Genomic DNA, 17,961 nt, shown 5'->3' with positions numbered 1-17,961 from the left:
GCAACATGATGAGCTATGTATTTGCTGCTGCTCTGTTCTTATTTTAAAGGACTTTAATCCGAAGCTCATCCGTCCCTGTATTTACTGTTGATTTTTCAGAACGCTTATAGCTCGTTTATTTCTCGACAGATCGAAGAGTTCGTCTCCAAAACTTCAGTTCTTTTTCATTTTTATTTACTTTGTTTGCGGAGACTACAAATCTTACAATTCATTCGTCTCCGAAACCACAGTTTAAGGTACGGTAATGTGCTCAATAGTGAAATATATGATAGTGAATGAGCTGATGGCCACCTATGCATTCCCTATCACAGCCATCATTTTAATTGTACGATATGTGCATACGCCGAAAGATGCCCGGCGTTGAACATTTAATAAGTACAAAGCTTTCAGAAAAAAATCAAAAATCAACTATAAGATTAACTATAAGAAAAAATTGAGAAAGTTTGTAAAAAACGCAAAAACACAACACGAAAGGTTCTTTTCAGAACCCCCAACATGTTCATAAAGAGTAAACAGTAAACTAATCTATTTTTCAGGTAGATAGGTAGGTATTCACGTAGGAGAAGAAAATAAAACAATATATTTAAAATACATATTTAGCAAAAGCTGCCCCTTTTGTATAGTCCTACGTCACTCGGGTTATGTCCCCGACATTACCCACCCGTCTTTTTTTTTCCTTAGTAATCAATGGAGACTTTACTCGTTTGTTTTGCAAATTGAAGATTCTCCGGTTACACACCGTTTAAAAAATTAGTGAGAAATAAACAAATTGAGTGAATTTTTATAAAATGTTTAACAAATGAGAATCAACCATTCTATTTTTTGGCACTTGAATCCGTACAGCTCACACTAATATAACACCCATCACAGTTCTGTTTTTGTAGTAGAATTGGAGGATATTCTCTCAATCAACGGTTTATGAAGTCAATGATAATTTCTAAACTAATAAAATTTAGTTCACAGTTACGCGATATATTCTTTGTTCACCGTAATTAAAAAATGGGTGATAGAAACGCAAGGTTGACGTGGGACTACCGTTGTTTTAGTAAGCATTTGTATTGTATTGATTTAACCATCGATTGAATGAAACAATTTACGAATTCAATTGAATTCAACATATTTGCTTTGTAAGTAATAAGTTTGAACAGTTGCCATTTAAGATCAATTCATGCATTGTTGTAATAGATTATGTTCTTCGTAAATTTTATGACCGTCCTTTTACGTTTGATATGATGCCTAGTACTACCAAAATATGTGAACGGAAGAATTGTCAAACGATCATTGTATTTAACATTTCCCTCTGGAATTATTGCATCTCTCATGTTTACGTAGTTCTCGAACCGTGAAAGTTCATTCACCTCTAGTATCTGAAATGACAATTTTCCCAGGCTTCTCAGTTTAGAAGTATGTTTTGGGAAAACATATATTCCGGTTCGCACATAATAGTAATACAGATAATGTACTAAAAGTTAAAAAATAATTAGGCGAGTAGCAGTTAGTAGTTATCACACCCTTTTTTTTAATTTAATTAGTCAAAAGGAAAGGGGTTAATTTTTCATTAATACGGGTTAACCCTACAGACATACAAACAGGTCAAGTTGAATGAAACCATTTAAAAAAGCAATTGTCTATTTTGTTATAGCGACTATCTTAGATTTGAGTTTTCTATAAATAGTTATGATCTACTGGTCAAGCCCCTTCATTTGATATCCATTTTGGCGGGGTTTGTCTTGAGAAAATATGTAATCCGCCATTTTGTGGTGGCGGCCATTTTGGATTTGCATGTTTTAAAAATAACTGTGTTCTACTAGTCAATCCTTTTCATTGGCACTCATATTGATGGGATTTTGGGAAAACCCATATGAATGGGGCTTGAGATATGTAATCCGCCATTTTGTAATGGCCGCCATTTTGGATTTTTTAAATCATGAAATACGCAGTTTTATAATGACTGCAGAGATAAAGGTGTGTTCCAAATTTCAGATCCATCGGTCAACAGAAAGGGGGTCAAATTTCTATTGATGTGGTAAAGCGCTACAGACAAACATGTTACAAACATACAAATTACAGAGAAAGCTAGATAAAACTGTGTCAAAATACCACCTACTTGCATCTATTTGCAAAGCGGATTCCCCCAAGCACATTGATTTCAATGTCCGTGTTAGGGAAACACAGCTCGGTGGGAACAAAAACACCTCCTATCTGCGTGTGTATTTGCGAAGCGAATTCCCACAGGTACATTGACTTCAAGTCTTCAAGTTGGAGAAACCGTAAATCGGGGCAATCAAAAGCTGGCAATTAGGGCGTTTAGGTAACGCTTGACATTTTACCGTTATTCAATTGTTTATCTCATGGAAAATAACATTTTAATAATGGTGATAGACGCGTAAAAATATCTCCTATCAGTTGATGCAAACACCTTCCCGATCTATTACGAAATGTTCGAGTTATAGGCATTCGGAATCTTTCATTTTTTCCTGCATGTTCTGTGTTTAGGTTTTCATTTCACCGCCATATACTCTGGTTAGACATAGTCCCACGCCAATAAACTTCAATACCGCAAGGTCAGTTTAATGAACACAATCAATATCAATTAGAATAAATATTAAATAATCTATCAAACATTGTTCAGAATTTAGTAATGAATTTAGTTTCATAACTAATAATATTTTTCGTACCATGTGAAGATATCTGGAAAAAGTAGAAGAGTCCGAGCCTAGGGGCACGGACGGAAGTTTGACGTAGGACTGTGATTGTTCAGAACACTTGGTTATTTTAAATGTAATTCTTTTCATTGTTCAGAAATCTCTTTTAAAACTCTAAACAGTAGCCTTGAATAGGGCCGTTTGTTGTATGTACTCATAACCTTCAAACGGTTTGTAACGAACAAAGAAAGACAATAAGCTTCTGGCAGGAAGTTCAACTGTCTAACTGAAAATGATTAATGAATATCAGTGGGACAAATAACAGAGTGGAATGGTAGATGCAGTATATGTGAATCGGTAAACAAAAACAAATATCGTCATTGATTACATTGAATATGAAATTTATGGGGAAGAAACGAAAAAAAACAAGTTGAAAATACTCACGATTTCGTGCTATGGTATTGTGATTTCTTTCTATTGTCTTATTCCTATTATTAGTCTTGTTCTAAGGCATCGAGAGCAGTAGCTTTTTCGGTGAAATAATGTTCGCTTGCAGACAGTCACAATCAAGTCGTATTGGTTCTACTGCTTAATCTATCATAGAAGGAATTGAGTCATTGAGAATTATGAATATGAGTCCTGAAAAATATTAATATTTCATTTCATTTCATTTTTGTGGCGCGATGTAATGCAGATCTCAATAAATCTTCGCATGATAATCGCTGCCTCTTGTTAATTTATGAACGAAATCTTGCATGAATTTTCAGTGATACATGAAATCTTGCATCTGATTACTTTAACATCTTGCTAATTAGTTAGATAGAACAATTATTCGTTCAATTTTGTGTTACATACAACATTCATGGGAACGAAGTTGGAGAAAGAATGCATAATACATGATTTACCTTCACCTCCGCTCGCAAAACATACCTCTTCTATTTGTCAAACCGCTCACTTGTTTTATTATTTCGACTGTTGATGTCTCAGGCGAAAAAATGCTGGATAAATTTTCCGTCTAAGGCAAGGCGCAAATTGAGACGCATATAGCGCGAGTAACTTGGCACCTGTTTTTGTGGCTAATGAGAACAGATAGAACGGCGCAAATTGGCCAGATGACGCGAGATGGTGGAGCGCTCGTGAGACACGACTCGCGCGACGCTGTGGCTGAACCACAGTTTCTCGTGCTGGTCATGCCGATTGTGGTAGTTGTGTTGGTGAACAATCATATAGCGCCGTGGGTTTGACACTGTATGGCTGTACTGGTCGGGTGATTGTGTTAGTAAAAAAATATATCGCGTAACTCTGTGTTAATCGGTCATTGTATGCGAGTGGCATGTTATTTACACCAAACTGCGACTCAATATGCGCTCCACCACGCTACGTTTGTGGCACGAATGAGTCGTGTTGGTAATCTCACGTTCGCTTACGAGCGCTATACACTTCTCAATTGGCGCCTAGCCTAATGGTATATATTATAACATTTGAAAACTCTTAATAAACGTTACTTTTTTCCGTAGAGTGACCCCCCTATATAGAAATCAAAGACGTAGTCCTACGTCAAAATCACTTGGCATCCATGGCTCGAGATTGTGGCATCGAAAATATGACAACGCGTCAGATACCTGGCTTTCAGGGAATCCGCCGCGACGACATTGTTTTGTCAATTCGGTATTGTGAGGTAAACATAAACAAACGCTGCATAAAATTCATACTTTTTGTTCAACGTTATTTCGAAGGTTTATAGCTTTCAGCAACAATGGTAAGTAATAAATGTTAATGTACCTAATGTACAATCTTTTTTAACTATTCGTTCAATTTCTTCTTGTATTGTTGTTTCGTTATTTGTATTTCAAAAATAGTGCTTATTGCACTATTATATTATCTATTAATTGTGATTGTAGCTTCCCATCCGGATCGAAAGTATAAATCAAAATCAATGTATCGATGCTTTTTCTTGAATCTACGAAAGAAAAACTTGAGCAACTTTATTGTATTCAAATAAAATATATTTCCAGCGATGTTTTCGAAGTAATGAAAAGTTAATCAGAAACTGTTATATTTCCTCGAAAACAGGCATCCAACGAGGCAAAAACTTTGATGTTGACGGTGAAGGTACAACTTGCGGATATCATTCAATACGCCGCAGGAGCAAGCTGGCTGATAATCGAAGGTGAACGTGTGTTTCAAGCTAACCGCTTACTTCTGGTCGGAGTCCGAACCGTACACGAGGACGGCGTCACCATATTTGCCACTTGTTTAAAGTCATCGTCACCGCGGTCTGAGCCGCACAAAATTTCCATCCGTACCAGACCTGTCTTTGAACAGTGGACTTTGCAGTGTTCGTGCGAAGCTGGAATGGTAAAGTGCAAGCACATAATGGCAGTTTTGAACCATCTTCTAATGTAAGAGTGTTTCTGATTCTCTTGAATGTAACTGACAATAGTCCTGATTATTCTGTGTTTAGGTTTCCATCGGTTCCATTGCTTACTGCAGCAGACTTGAGACAGAAATGGGGTGAAATTACAGAAAAGGTTGCTGTCGACATGCACAGGCCAACGTTACTGACGGCGTTCTGCAAGAAAACGACGAATGCAGAGGATATGGCTAAAGTTGTTTCTCCTATTTTACTACCAGCCCCGCCAGCGGGACTGACTCCGGACGAAAGTAACACCATTCTTCAACTTTTCGTAGAAGGTGCACTAGTAATTCGATGATCAAATTATATTGGTATAAGTATTGTTCTCTATTCGTTGTTTTAGGATTCCCTGAAAGCAGTTTGGCATTCGAAAAAAATGGACGACCAAAGGAAAGATCCACACTTGTTCACGGTGAAGGGGTAGAAGTTATGGAGTGTTCGAATCAGTATTTAAAAAAAAATGATAACATCTATATTTAAAAAATATATCCTTACTAGCTGACCCGGTAAACTTCGTCCTGCCCTAAATTAATTATAATAACATCCACGTTTCCTTACTAAGCGCACGTTTGTGGGTCCAATCGCGAAACTGTTCATTGATTGATCTTCTATTCTACCCTTTAAAATTACTTTTTTCTATGAAATTTCAGTACTTCTACCGAAACTCGACATTATAATATCAGATTATTTTCAAACACAATTCTCTTGCAAGATTTGTCCGTTACATGGAATAAATGTTTGATACAGAAAATATGATACAATGAAGACAGCCCTTCTTCTTCTTGAGTGGCGTTAACGTTCCCTGTGGAACTTTTGCCGTCTCAACGTATTCATTAACTAGCGTCGTTCATTAATACTTGGTTGAGATTTCTATGCCGAATAACACGCCTTGAATGTACTCTGGAGTGGCAAGCTCTAGAATACGCGTGACCACAGTGCAAGCCGGAAGAAGTTTCTTTGACGAAAAATCCCCCAACCAGAACGGGAATCGAACCCGAACACCCGGCATGATAGTGTGGGACGCTAACCACTCGGCCACGGGTGCACCAAGACAGCCCTAAATCGGACAATTAATTTCTCGAGTTTTGCTCTTATCAACACATTCGGCGATCCATTTTTATTCATATAGATAGAAGACGATATAGGAGTGCGTTTTATCACATTAAAATCCATTTCCACTTTCGAACGAAGATCAATTTCGTTACCGCAAACATCGAATGGACTAACAACGCTTGTCAATATGTAATTGTAGAACACATAGGAATTGAATTTTTCGAATTTTCCCATTTTCCTTCAGAGTTCTCCGAAGATTTTCAATTGTCATGTGGAATATGTTTGATTGAAATATGTGTATTATTTTTATGGTACCCCCTCTTCTTTCCAGAGGAGGAAGGGGTGTCATACCATCATACAATCATTTCTCGTACCCGAAAACCCTCACATCCCAAATTTGGCTCCATTTGCTTGATTAGTTCTCGAGTTATGCAGAAGTTTGTGTTTCATTTGCATGGCAGAGAGGGAAGAGGAGTGTCGAACTACCCTAGAAACGTTTATCGATTCCTAAAACCTCTATATGCTAAGTTTGATTCCATTTGTTTGATTAGTTCTCGAGTTGTTCAGCACCCTCCCCTCCTCCTCTTTAGAGAGGAGAAAGGAGTGTCAAACCACCATAAAACATGTATTGGTTGTGGTTGTGCTATTATTAACACAACAACGATCATATCAACTGTCTTCGCTGTCCGCTCCGCTGAACAATGCAATAACTGAAGAATTACTATTTCGATTTAATGGCTACTACTGTGAAATTTATATGAGCAACATGTAACATGTACACGATTCAATCCGGTTCTGTTAAATATAATGCTAATGGAACTATAATGCTAATGGAATTAAATAAATAAGCAAATGGGATAAAACAAAATTCATTGATTATTTTCTCTATTTCCCAAGATTCAAAGTTCACAATCAAGAGTATTATGCTTAATTCAAACTTAATACAGTGACGCCTCGATTATATCACTAGGCGTTTTTATCACTGAAAATGTTTCGTTTATATCAGGTTTTTTGAAACAAAAGAAATAATATGCAAATTCAATTCGTCGTTGAGTTATTCAACAAGAAATGAGGATTAAGCAGAAAAAAATATTTTATTTAAAATTATTATTCACCTAGGGGACTGTTCACATACCATGTGGACAACTTTAGAGGGGTAGGGGGTAAGAAAATGCCCACGAGTGTCCACGGAGAGGGGGAGGCGGTATATACTGAGTCCACGTGGACAGGAAGAATTTTTTTTAAATACAACCACCTATACATTCAAAATTAAATTAAAAAACACACATTCAAGAATTTCTCTGAATCTATCAATAAATGGATTGAGCCGCCTGAAAGGGCTGCCCAGTTGAACGTTCATATATTTTTTCTCATATCATTGATACTCTTCAGTGAAATTTACATTATAAAAGTATCTGACGTGAATGACCAAACTATTTCCTATGATCGAACTTTTATAGTTACGGGGTATGCATAGATCCTCATTAGGATGCCAGCGAAAATGGTCGTGTCAAATTTCAAAAACCGACCACGAACATTTTGTTTATTGGCACAAAAAAATTACGTTTGCAAAGTTTCAGCTCAATCGGACATGATTTAGGGGTGCCTCAAAGCGCCCAAAGTTTCGATTTTTTTATCCTCAAAAATTTTCCAAGGAAGATTGAAAAATCGAAAAAAAAAATTTCGATGCCAAATGAGTTAAAAAAACATGAAACGTCGAGATCTGGTGTTATCTCGAAAACAAAATGTTTAGCCGAAAATCGACCTTTTGGGACTCAGCCTGAGAGGCAATGAAAGTATGGAAAAAAAATAATGTCGAATTTAAAGAACCGACCATCTACATTTTGTTTATTAGTCCAAAAAATGACCTGTGCAAAATTTCAGCTAATCGGACATGATTTAGGGGTACCTCAAAGCGCCCAAAGTTTCGATTTTTTTATCCTCGAAAATCTTCCAAGGCGTAAGTGAAGAAATTTTAAAAAATCCAAATTTTTTTTCGTTGCTAAACTACATAAGAATGCATAAAACATCGAGATCTGGTGTTATCTCGAAAAAAAAATGTTGGCCGAAATAGATGTTTGGGGACAGACTGAGTGGCCAAAAAATCAAAATTTCGAGTGCTTCGAGGCACCCCTAGATCATGTCCGATTGAGCTGAAATTTTGCACAGGTCATTTTTAACAAACACAGGTCAATAAACAAATTGCACATGGTCGGTTCTTCAAATTCGATGATTTTTTTTCCATACCTTCATTGCCTCCCAGGCTCTCAGTCCCAAAAAGGTCGATTTTAGGCCAAAAAATTTTTCTCGGGAAACACGAGATCACAACGTTTAATGCATTTTCAGTCCCAAAAGGTTGATTTTCACCCAAACTTTTTTTTTCGAGATGACACCAGATCTCGACGTTTCATGCATTTTTAAGTCATTTGGCATCAAGAAGCGCTTTTGGGCACCCAGAAATCATGTCCGATTGAGCTGAAACTTTGCACAGGTCATTATTTTGGGTCAATAAAAAATTGTACATGGTCGGTTTTTGAAATTCGACGATGATGATGATACATCCATTGCCAACCTAATCTTCATATACCAAAACTATAAAAATTAAACGATTCCATAATCGTTGAGATTTGATGATATGCGTAAATGATTTTCAATCAAATAATTTTCTATACATTTTGTAATATCTCTGTAATAACAGTTAGTCTTAGGGTGCTCATACACTGTTTGACCGAAGCCAAATATTTGACTCTTTTTGACAGATAAAATTTGGTCAACGTGTACTGATCAAATATATTCTACACAAAACACGACAAGCAAATATTCAATTATTGGATGCCTAAAATATTTTTTCAGTCTGTTCTTCGAACCTGTCGGTACATTGTTAGGTTACCTTGAATATTTCAGTTGATTTTTTCCATGTTCGGTGTTTGATATTGTTTACTACTGTTGAAAATTGAAGAGTGGCAAACAAAATAGTGTTTGTACAAATATCAAATCAAACCTTATCTGTCAAAAAATATCAAATATTTGACCTCCGGGCAAACAGTGTACGGCCACCTTTAGGATAATAATGTATACCGACATTATTATCCTTTGTCATACATGATTGGGTGTAAAATCATTTTTCCATAGTATTTTCATTTCATCAATTTCTAGGAATGAATAGTAACATTTGCATGAGATTATCCATTCATCACTAGTCGTCAACTTAAAACAAGTGAGCCAGTGTTCTGATAAAAATATACATACGATTAGGTAGCTGATTCGGGATTTTTATCTCTTTCGTGGTCTAATTTTATGTCTTGAACTGACTCTCATTTAGAAAGCACGCTACTTAGAATAGTTATACTGTTCATTCGAAAGATGAGGAAATTTTGCGTAGAATGCTACTTAGACACTCAGAATGGTCAATAAATAACGACTGCTTAGACAGAATGGTCAATAAGCAGTCGAAAAAATAAAAATATTGAAAATATTTGATTACGCTATTAGTACTCTCTGAAAATTCCCCGAACTATTGCGGAAAAGGTTTCGTATTACACTGGCGACTAAAAGTGAATCGAGTGTGTAAATGAACCGACATTTCTTGTGACCGATCGTATACCGAAGTCGGCAAAGAGCTACACTTGACAAAAAAATAGAGGAGCAAAATGCGACATCGAAAGTTTTGAGTGATTTTTGAAACGTTGTAGCTCTGTTATAAAATAATGCATTCGTCAAAGCAACAAATGGACTTTGTATAAAATATTTTCAAGTTTTCGATGGGCAGTTTTGACTATCGGTTTGCTGTGCGTTCATTATTTCATGAAATATTCTCAATTCAAAATTAGAGGAGAATTTTTCATTCGATAGAGAATACCTCTGTAGTGAATATTAGGCTGTCAAAAAAGTCCTGCGGTATTTCCGCGAGGCTATAATATAGTCCTTGACAGTGTTTTGTTTGGTTAAGTCGTTCGTGAGTTATAGTGTCGCAAATATGGAGCAAAATAAAGAGAAAATCCGACATATTTTATAGTACTACTATGACAAAGGCAAAAATGCATCTCAAGCTGCCAATAAAATTTGTGCAGTTTATGGACCCGATACAGTTTCCATTTCCACCGCACAACGATGGTTTCAACGTTTTCGTTCTGGTGTAGAGGTCGTCGAAGATGCGCCACGCTCCGGAAGGCCTGTCGTCGAAAATTGCGACAAAATCGCTGAATTAGCCGAGAAAGACCGGCATAGTAGCAGCCGTAGCATCGGCCAAGAGCTGGGGATAAATCATCAAACCGTTATTAACCATTTGAAGAAGCTTGTATTCACAAAGAAGCTCGATGTATGGGGGTGCCACACACGTTGAGGCAAAAAAACATCTTTAACCGTATCGACGCATGTGAATCCCTGCTGCAAAAAAACAAAAACAACGTTACTTCAATGTACTTTTATTTTGTCACTTAACAAATCAGGGTGTCGACTCAAATTCCGAAAAAAAATTCCCTGATATTCCCTGATTTTCCAGTACTTTTCCAGAAAAATTCCAGATATAGACTAGTGATCAAAATTTTTATTTTAGTTCTGTTTTTTAACAGCTAGTAAGTATCTATGAAGGCTAGAACAAGTAAATTTATGAGCGAATATAATCCAATAAATGAGTTTTTTGTATTTTTTTGTTTGAATTATACAAAGACTGAGAAACGGCGTAAAAGATAGAACATGATTTATTCATGCAGTTCATGAAAGATGCTTAAATACTAATACAGCAGAAAATTTTATTTATTTTGATTCGGATGAGTTTTACAAAACAGTTGATTTCAACAAAGCGATTTTTTCTTGCAAACTTTCGGCTTCCTTCTGTGCGTTTTCCAAAATTTTACTCCGTTTGATCTCTAAAGATTTCGCTTCTGCTTCTCGTTGACGTTTCATCATCTTTGACGCATTTGACGCAAGATCTTCTTTCTTACGGCGTTCCTTGTCTTCTATATAAAGGGAGTGAGAATTTCGAACTCGTTGAATTAGCTGGTTCGAAATTTGTATTGATGCTATCTCTCCAGCGTGAAATACAGCGTCATAAATTTGTCGCTTAGCAACAACCGATTCCTCACGCATGTTTTCAAAAAGACATTCAGCGTTAATGGAAAAGCCCCTCTCAAGGTTGGCGTTTCCATGCGAGAGACAGCAGATCATTTTTACGATGGTAAAAAGTTCCATAAACTCATCCCCCGATAGCAATCCCTTCCAGAAATGGTCCAGTCGTTCATTTTTCCGATCATAGTAGGCAAACTTGTTGCTTTTGTTGCTACCAACTAATTTTAAATATTGTTTCAGTGCCAAGTCTGCTGAAGCTCCACTGATACGACCAAAATCCATCAATATAGTTAAAAGCTTTTCGAATCGTTTTCCAGCCAATTTTTGATCGGAATCAATGACTGAAGGGTCAAGAGAGGATGCGGCTTTCGTCACAGGATACGTCAATGGCGATCGCTTCATAAGCTTTAGAATCAGTGCTTTCAAAAATCCTTTGCATTCCAGACGAAATTGCAGAATTTGTTTTTGGGTCAATTTTGACGAGTTTTTTAAAACTTTTCTTGTTTCAAAACCCAATACAATCTCTTTCATTGGTAAATGATTCTTGGCTTCATTGATCTCTTCTATTGTTACCTGAAAGAAATGAAAACAGTAAATTTTATTCAAATAGCAATAAAATTGCTATTGGATCAATCATTTGATAGAATGAATTATCCACAAGAGATTAAATATACCTGAGTGATGTTCTTTAGCTGATCGATCTGCATGAATCTTCCCAATATACTTCTAGCCATTTGACTCAAATTGTTATACAAAAATGGCACCATGGGATTATCCGTTTGGAACTCGCGCAAAAATGGTTCTACTTCAGCGGCAACGGATTTGAAAAAGGTCAACTTAGCCAACAGTAGAGGATCTTTTAGACACTCAACTACATCGACGTACGAATCTGATTTTGGTTCAATTTTGTCATTCTGAACACCCTCAACGAACTTCCTTATATGAGGAGTAATCTCCACAGCTCTTTGTGCTACGTTAATGTTTTCCAACCATCTGTGAGCGCAAAACTTCAGTGGATACACAGCACTTCCCGAATACGATGTGAATAAAGCGCGTCGTGCTGGAACATCTTTGAAGATGTGATAGATGCCTCGCAGGTACTTCGTAACATTCCATCCAGAGCAGCGAACACCTTCCTTGAATGCACCGTGCAAAATATGCAATCCGCAGCTACCTAAATCCAAGAGCCTTTCTTCTCCATGTTCAAAGTCCATTTTCAGCTCGCGTAAAAATGACCAATTCACGTTGGGACCATCCATCGACACCTGAAGAAGCTTGTTTAAAGGGATATTTCCCAGGCCTTCTTTAAAAGCTGCATGTAAATCTGTTGCTCGAGATCGTCCCAAGAACATTGAGGTCATGTAACGAGTTACCACCTCCTTCTTTTCTTCATCCCAAAATCTGACATTTAGATCCATTTGCTGCTTTTTTGTAGTCTTATTTAAGGACTCGTCAAAACCAACGACAATGCAGTTTGTATTATGCAGAGTTTTATCGAGCTCAGATTTATAATAGGGGGCAATGCCAAACAGCATCATGTAGCTCATTTTATCACGGCCTAGTTGAACCTTCTCAGCAATCTGGCTATCATGAAACATTGTTCTCAATACTACCATGTCCTTTTCAGCTGTGCGGAGTGATTTGTGACACATAACTGTTTCCAAACACCACAGGATCTCAGCTTTGATGGTATCGTTTTTCAGCATGAATTTATCGATAGTTTTCGAAGGAGGTAGAATGCTCGCAGAGGAAACTGAAGGAATCGCAACAGTAGGTACTGATTCCACAGGTGGATGATCATTTCTAGCACAACTGAATCCGATATTCTTGGAAGTGCCTGGTTCGAACGTTTGGTGTGAATCACTCATTAGATATTTGAAAATATTTCCGGCTGTGGTTCGTTGACTATGCTTCTTTGATTTCATATGACTTTTGAGAGCCTGTTTGCCCATGTTGCTGAGAACTATTTCACAGGAACATACAGAACAGTATGCGCATCCTAGCTTAGTGTCAATTCGTTTCAACCATGATGAAAACTCCGGGTCATGCAACCAAACGCCTTGGAACGTGGTTTTGCTTGCCATTTCGAACTAAGTTCTACTGGATTTCCTATGATAAAGATAATAATTATCAGTAAAAAAGGTCACTGTAAATTGTCAGTACACTACACCTTCGCTTCAGTTGATAGTCGGGGAAGAATGCCAGACAACCTTATGATTTTATCGTACCTCTCTGCTAAAATAATGAATAAATTATTTTACTGTATTCACCGATTATAAAATTGGCTCACCCACCTCAACTTTAACACAAAGCGAGCATCAACAATCACTTCCATTAAATGAAATTCAAACTTAAATTTTTGCAGTTCTGTTTCTGCCTACGAGCACCAACAGTCGCTTCCGTTGAACGAAATTCAAACTTAAATTCTTGCAGTTCTATTTCTTCTTACGCAAACACATCTTTCAAATGGTCGAAAAAACAGCCCCGTGACATCGCCTATCTTACTGGCTGTGCTCGGAAAGCGCAAATATATCAGCTGTCAGTTGCATTCAACAATTGTCAAACTGGTGCTCGAGATGATGGTATCTGATAAATAACGGCTTAACACGGAGTTGGCAAAAACTGCACGAAAGTAAAAGACTTCTACTTTCGCGCCATTTTCACAGACAAAAACAAACAACATACACTGAAGTAAATGTACACATAAAACCTGGAAGGCTAAAAACTTTTATATTTTATATCCAACGAATTTCATTTTTCCCTGATTGTGGTAAAATTCCCTGATTTTCCCTGACCATATTTGAATTCCCTGATATTCCCTGATTTTCAAGGATTTTCAAGGTAGTCGACACCCTGCAAATGCATTTTCGAACAACAAATAAAATAAAACACAATTTCTAAAGACGCATGTTTAACAAAAACGGCTTGGAAATGTTGACTATTCCACAGACAATGTATATCATATCATCCAAAAAGGGAAGAAATCGTGGATCGATTTCGTTGTTGAATATTTCGAACATTTTTATGCGTTGCATAGCTCGTTTCACATAGAGGGTGTATGCCGCGGCTATGGACACACCTTCACGAGCATCCTTTCCGTTAAACTGATATCGACGAGCGGTTAAAAAAGGCGGTCGCACGAGCTTTACTCCGTAGGGAGCACATTCGGATTCTATGCTGAATCTGTCATCGGCCATCAGTGCTTCACCCATTCTGAACTTCCCAAGCATATTTTCCTCCACAACTATTTGGTTCTCCGAAGCCCTCCCGCCGTATCCACGACTCACGTAGGATATCGTCCCGCCCGGTGTAACGGTAATCAAGTACTTCGCAGTCTCATGTCCTTTACAATGCGAATATGCGTTGATTCTGCAGTGGAGACATTTTGGTTTTTTGATTGGAATTTCCATGCAATCGAGCACAGCGACAACATCCGTAAAATCTGGCCGGAAAAAGTGTGGCATGTTGCGGTGTATTTCTCCCTGTGTTGGCCATGGTATTAAGGCAGTGCACATCATTTTCAGCAATGGAACTGTCCGATGTATCACTGCCGAAACAGTCTGGTAATGCAGGTTAAAGAGAGTTCCCAGGCAACGGACCGATATATTCGTTTTCATTTTCGTAAACACCACAAGCACTTCCTCTTCCGCACAAATAATAGGGCGTGATCGCTTTTTATACGCGGCCAACGAGCACAAACCTTCAACGATGGTATTCAACATTTTGAGGGAAGTCAACCCGGTCCAGCAGTTCAATTCCGAATCGGTTTTGAAGCGAACAGCCGTCTTTCTGCGGCGATTCAGAAAAAGTGTATCCCAATCAAGCGTGTTCACCTGAACAGCTGCTTCCACCAATTCCACTGTTTCTATTATATCCGTTCCAAATCCCTTATTGTGATTGTCCTCTAGTTTGATTTCACTCCGCCTGGCTACTCGCTCAGCACGTTTCTTAGCTATTTTTTCCTTTCTTGGGTCAGTTTTCGGTTGAGGTAGATTTATATCCGGTACAGCTGTATTTTTCAGTATCACCCGTTTGGTGATCCTTCTTCGAGCTGAAATAAAGTGGAATGAAATACAATGTACAGGAAAAGTTAAAAGGTTGCGTCCGAGACACGACCGCATAATTGACGTAGGATTACGTTACGATATTTGTTGCATGTTGATTTTGAATATCTTTGAAAAAGAAACACCGCAATCGGAATCGATTAATTGCAGTAACGACCTTATCGTTACTGACTTCCCTCTAACTGTGGCGAGCAGAGCTCCCGCAGCTTGCTTGCATTTTGCAATTAACTATGGAAAAAATATTTAATTGTTATTTTGCAGAAGATTGTTAGGGGGTGTCCAAATAGATTGCTGCAAAAATCTGATAAGCCCATTAAGAAATGGTTGTGCAACAAACACTCGAAATACAACAGTTTTCGTGACCCGATCAACATATTGCTTCACAATTTGTACCCTTGATGTATTCCCGAACAACGTAATCCTACGTCAAAACACATAACTTACATGGAGGAACAAAGTTGTCACTGCTAAAATGTGAGCTGCAAACATTTGTCGTCGGAGACGGTTCATACACCAATCGCAGTCTGGCCAGCCACAGGTCATATCGTTTCTTTTCCTCCTTTTTGGGAAACCTGTGGAATGAATAACCGTGGCCATACCGTGTATAACATCCAGGGACTATGCATACATTTTTACTCTTCGTGGTGTGAACGCTCGTGGCTTGTTTCGCAGAAGATTTAACGCTAGGTTTAGTTTCCTCCGAATCGTCCATTCTCTCCGGGCCGCTCGGAACATGTTCTATGAGCAGCTCAACGCATGGTTTACCTTCCTCCCAACCGTCCATATCTTCCATGGAGCGTGTTATGGAACTGTGAAAATAGCACTGAAAACCTGACGATGATTTCTTTCCGTTTGAGAGAATATTTTTCTACTAACTGTCCAATATAGCAAATGAACTTTTAGGTTTGAAGTGTCTATAAAATAAATATAGTCTAGTATAGCAGAATTCTACTGTTATTAGTAATTTTAATGCTGAAATTACCCTTAAATCTTGATCTTCCAAAAATCCTCAACGATTTTCCCGCCTTGTTTACTAGGTGATTCCAAAAGTTTTGTTCACTACGGGACTTTGTTTGTTTATGTTTCAAAGAAATTTCAATTCGACGGTTTGTTTACATTTTAATCACAAACAGTGATGTCCGGTAGTCTTTTGACCAATCGATAAATACCAGCTGTATCAGGGTACGTATATGATAAGGTAGTCTGGACTGACTAGTGCATCAGCAACAGTGAGGCTGTGACGTGTAGCTTTGCAAATATCATGGATTGTCTAAATAAGTTTTTTTTTGTATTTCATCTAAATGTATACATTTATTCATTGCTGCGTAAAGATAATCAATTTAGATTTTTTTCTAATCAAAACCTAGGGGAAATTGTGGTTCGGTTATTCAGAGTTTAGCTTCCTGAAGCTCTCAGTAGCTCTCCGATACCTCCTACTGCAGTGCTTGAATTAAGCTATCAGAACTAGCAGAATCACGAGGTTTTTTTTATTAGAAATGTTGATCCCTGCTCCCAATTTCATTTAACGGAATATTCCTCTCGGGATAGTCATGTTTCGTCCCATTAGAAAACTGGACCAATTCCACGGATGTTATGGATGATTTATTATTTTTTACTCTTGCATGATGTCAATCAAGACCTTTCGGTGAGCCGTCCGGTTTTGATTTCGAGGCATGAGAATCGTTGCCCTTTCTGACAGTACCCAGCAAACATTAAATCGTATAATTTTGTACGTGCCAAGTCTTACAAGAAATCCGAATAAATCATAACCGCATATAATATCAATCAAAGTATGTATCGTGTATATTTGAAATCGCATAAAATGTAAAAACTCGATTTTATATACCATTATCAAATTAAGTCGCAATTCGGTATAATAGACATCAATTTTATGATGTATATTGTCGTAAAATATTTTTAATCCGCGTCATATGCGAATATTACGCTGATGCAGTTTGTGAGTCGTATAAGCGTATAATTCAAATCGATTTAGTACCCAGCAAACATTAAATCGCATAACAAGCGTATATATAACATCATATGCCCTAAAATTTGGTTGGCATATAATGCGCCTAACTGGCATATGCATGCAAAAGTGGAGGCCATATACATACATGGCAAATGCTTACCGAATTTGTTTGGATGAATATGCAACTTTGACCGGCTATAATAGCGATTATGTTGGAATTGAATTGCGATCTAATATGAATTTATTCATGAATTGTCAAAGCACCAAATACGACTTTTGCCATACTCTTATACGATTTATTATAGACATAGAAAAAAAACAAATGGCGCAAAATATTTTCGTTAAATGTTTATTATAACCTCACGAATCGCCTCTTTTATATATGAGTATTTATATTTGTAGAAATATTAAGTATTTAATTTACTTGTGTTGGGAGTGGAATATTAATGTTTAAAATGACACAGATTGATGTTTGGTGAAAACTGCTCCGATGTGGGTTCGAACTCCGGTCGTCTGGATTATCATCCACCAGCTATCTCGCGCGGCTATCTGAAATTTAATTAAACAGGGGTTAATACTTTCGAGTGCATCAGCATTTCATTGACATTTCAATATGATGTAATATGTTCTTTATTAGGATCTAATATGATTCACTGTTTCATGATTTTCTTCAGCATGCAACACGATTCACTACAGTACTGAATCGATTTAAATTATACGCTTATACGACACACAAACTGCATCAGC

The 17,961-nt window shown here is 37.4% G+C and overlaps 3 protein-coding genes across 9 annotated transcripts; 1 reads left to right on the top strand and 2 right to left on the bottom strand.

Moving 5' to 3' along the window:
• Window positions 1–4,172: 4,172 nt before the first annotated feature.
• Window positions 4,173–6,987, top strand: LOC129768978 (uncharacterized). The gene is made up of 4 exons (XM_055770938.1): window positions 4,173–4,404; window positions 4,719–5,047; window positions 5,110–5,339; window positions 5,405–6,987. The coding sequence occupies exons 1-4, from the start codon at window positions 4,402–4,404 to the stop codon at window positions 5,539–5,541; spliced, it is 699 nt and encodes a 232-aa protein (XP_055626913.1). The 5' UTR covers window positions 4,173–4,401; the 3' UTR covers window positions 5,542–6,987.
• Window positions 6,988–10,389: 3,402 nt separating this feature from the next.
• LOC129768975 (uncharacterized) lies at window positions 10,390–13,962 on the bottom strand. Of its 2 annotated transcripts, XM_055770930.1 has the most exons (3): window positions 13,352–13,962; window positions 11,856–13,290; window positions 10,390–11,754 (listed from the first exon to the last, which is right to left on the bottom strand). In XM_055770930.1, exons 2-3 carry the CDS (start codon window positions 13,263–13,265, stop codon window positions 10,891–10,893), a joined length of 2,274 nt encoding a protein of 757 aa, XP_055626905.1. In that variant the 5' UTR covers window positions 13,266–13,290; window positions 13,352–13,962; the 3' UTR covers window positions 10,390–10,890. The 2 variants fall into 2 exon arrangements, with proteins under 2 accessions (XP_055626905.1, XP_055626903.1); XM_055770928.1 differs by having other exon boundaries at window positions 11,856–13,962.
• A 116-nt stretch (window positions 13,963–14,078) lies between these two features.
• LOC129768977 (uncharacterized) lies at window positions 14,079–16,342 on the bottom strand. Of its 6 annotated transcripts, XM_055770936.1 has the most exons (5): window positions 16,228–16,333; window positions 16,122–16,159; window positions 15,874–16,068; window positions 15,690–15,817; window positions 14,079–15,232 (listed from the first exon to the last, which is right to left on the bottom strand). In XM_055770936.1, exons 3-5 carry the CDS (start codon window positions 15,978–15,980, stop codon window positions 14,079–14,081), a joined length of 1,389 nt encoding a protein of 462 aa, XP_055626911.1. In that variant the 5' UTR covers window positions 15,981–16,068; window positions 16,122–16,159; window positions 16,228–16,333. The 6 variants fall into 6 exon arrangements, with proteins under 6 accessions (XP_055626911.1, XP_055626909.1, XP_055626907.1 ...); XM_055770934.1 differs by having other exon boundaries at window positions 15,874–16,159; window positions 16,228–16,342; XM_055770932.1 differs by having other exon boundaries at window positions 15,690–16,068.
• Between the last annotated feature and the right edge of the window lie 1,619 nt (window positions 16,343–17,961).

The sequence above is a fragment of the Toxorhynchites rutilus genome, chromosome 2, assembly GCF_029784135.1.
Source record: "Toxorhynchites rutilus septentrionalis strain SRP chromosome 2, ASM2978413v1, whole genome shotgun sequence".
Lineage (NCBI taxonomy): Eukaryota > Metazoa > Arthropoda > Insecta > Diptera > Culicidae > Toxorhynchites > Toxorhynchites rutilus.
The sequence above is the reverse complement of the archived record's forward strand: the minus strand, read 5'-3'. Positions and strand labels throughout refer to the sequence as shown.

Bases quoted from the DNA above. Each gene is read 5' to 3' on its own strand.
- LOC129768978 (XM_055770938.1), top strand. The intron at 5,048-5,109 runs GTAAGAGTGTTT...TTCTGTGTTTAG, and splicing joins GTTTTGAACCATCTTCTAAT to GTTTCCATCGGTTCCATTGC. The intron at 5,340-5,404 runs GTGCACTAGTAA...TCGTTGTTTTAG, and splicing joins TCTTCAACTTTTCGTAGAAG to GATTCCCTGAAAGCAGTTTG.
- LOC129768975 (XM_055770928.1), bottom strand. From the start codon at position 13,265: ATGGCAAGCAAAACCACGTTCCAAGGCGTTTGGTTGCATGACCCGGAG. The intron at 11,755-11,855 runs GTATATTTAATC...CATTTCTTTCAG, and splicing joins AGCTAAAGAACATCACTCAG to GTAACAATAGAAGAGATCAA.
- LOC129768977 (XM_055770931.1), bottom strand. From the start codon at position 16,038: ATGGAAGATATGGACGGTTGGGAGGAAGGTAAACCATGCGTTGAGCTG. The intron at 15,233-15,689 runs GTAAGTTATGTG...ACTTTATTTCAG, and splicing joins TGACAACTTTGTTCCTCCAT to CTCGAAGAAGGATCACCAAA.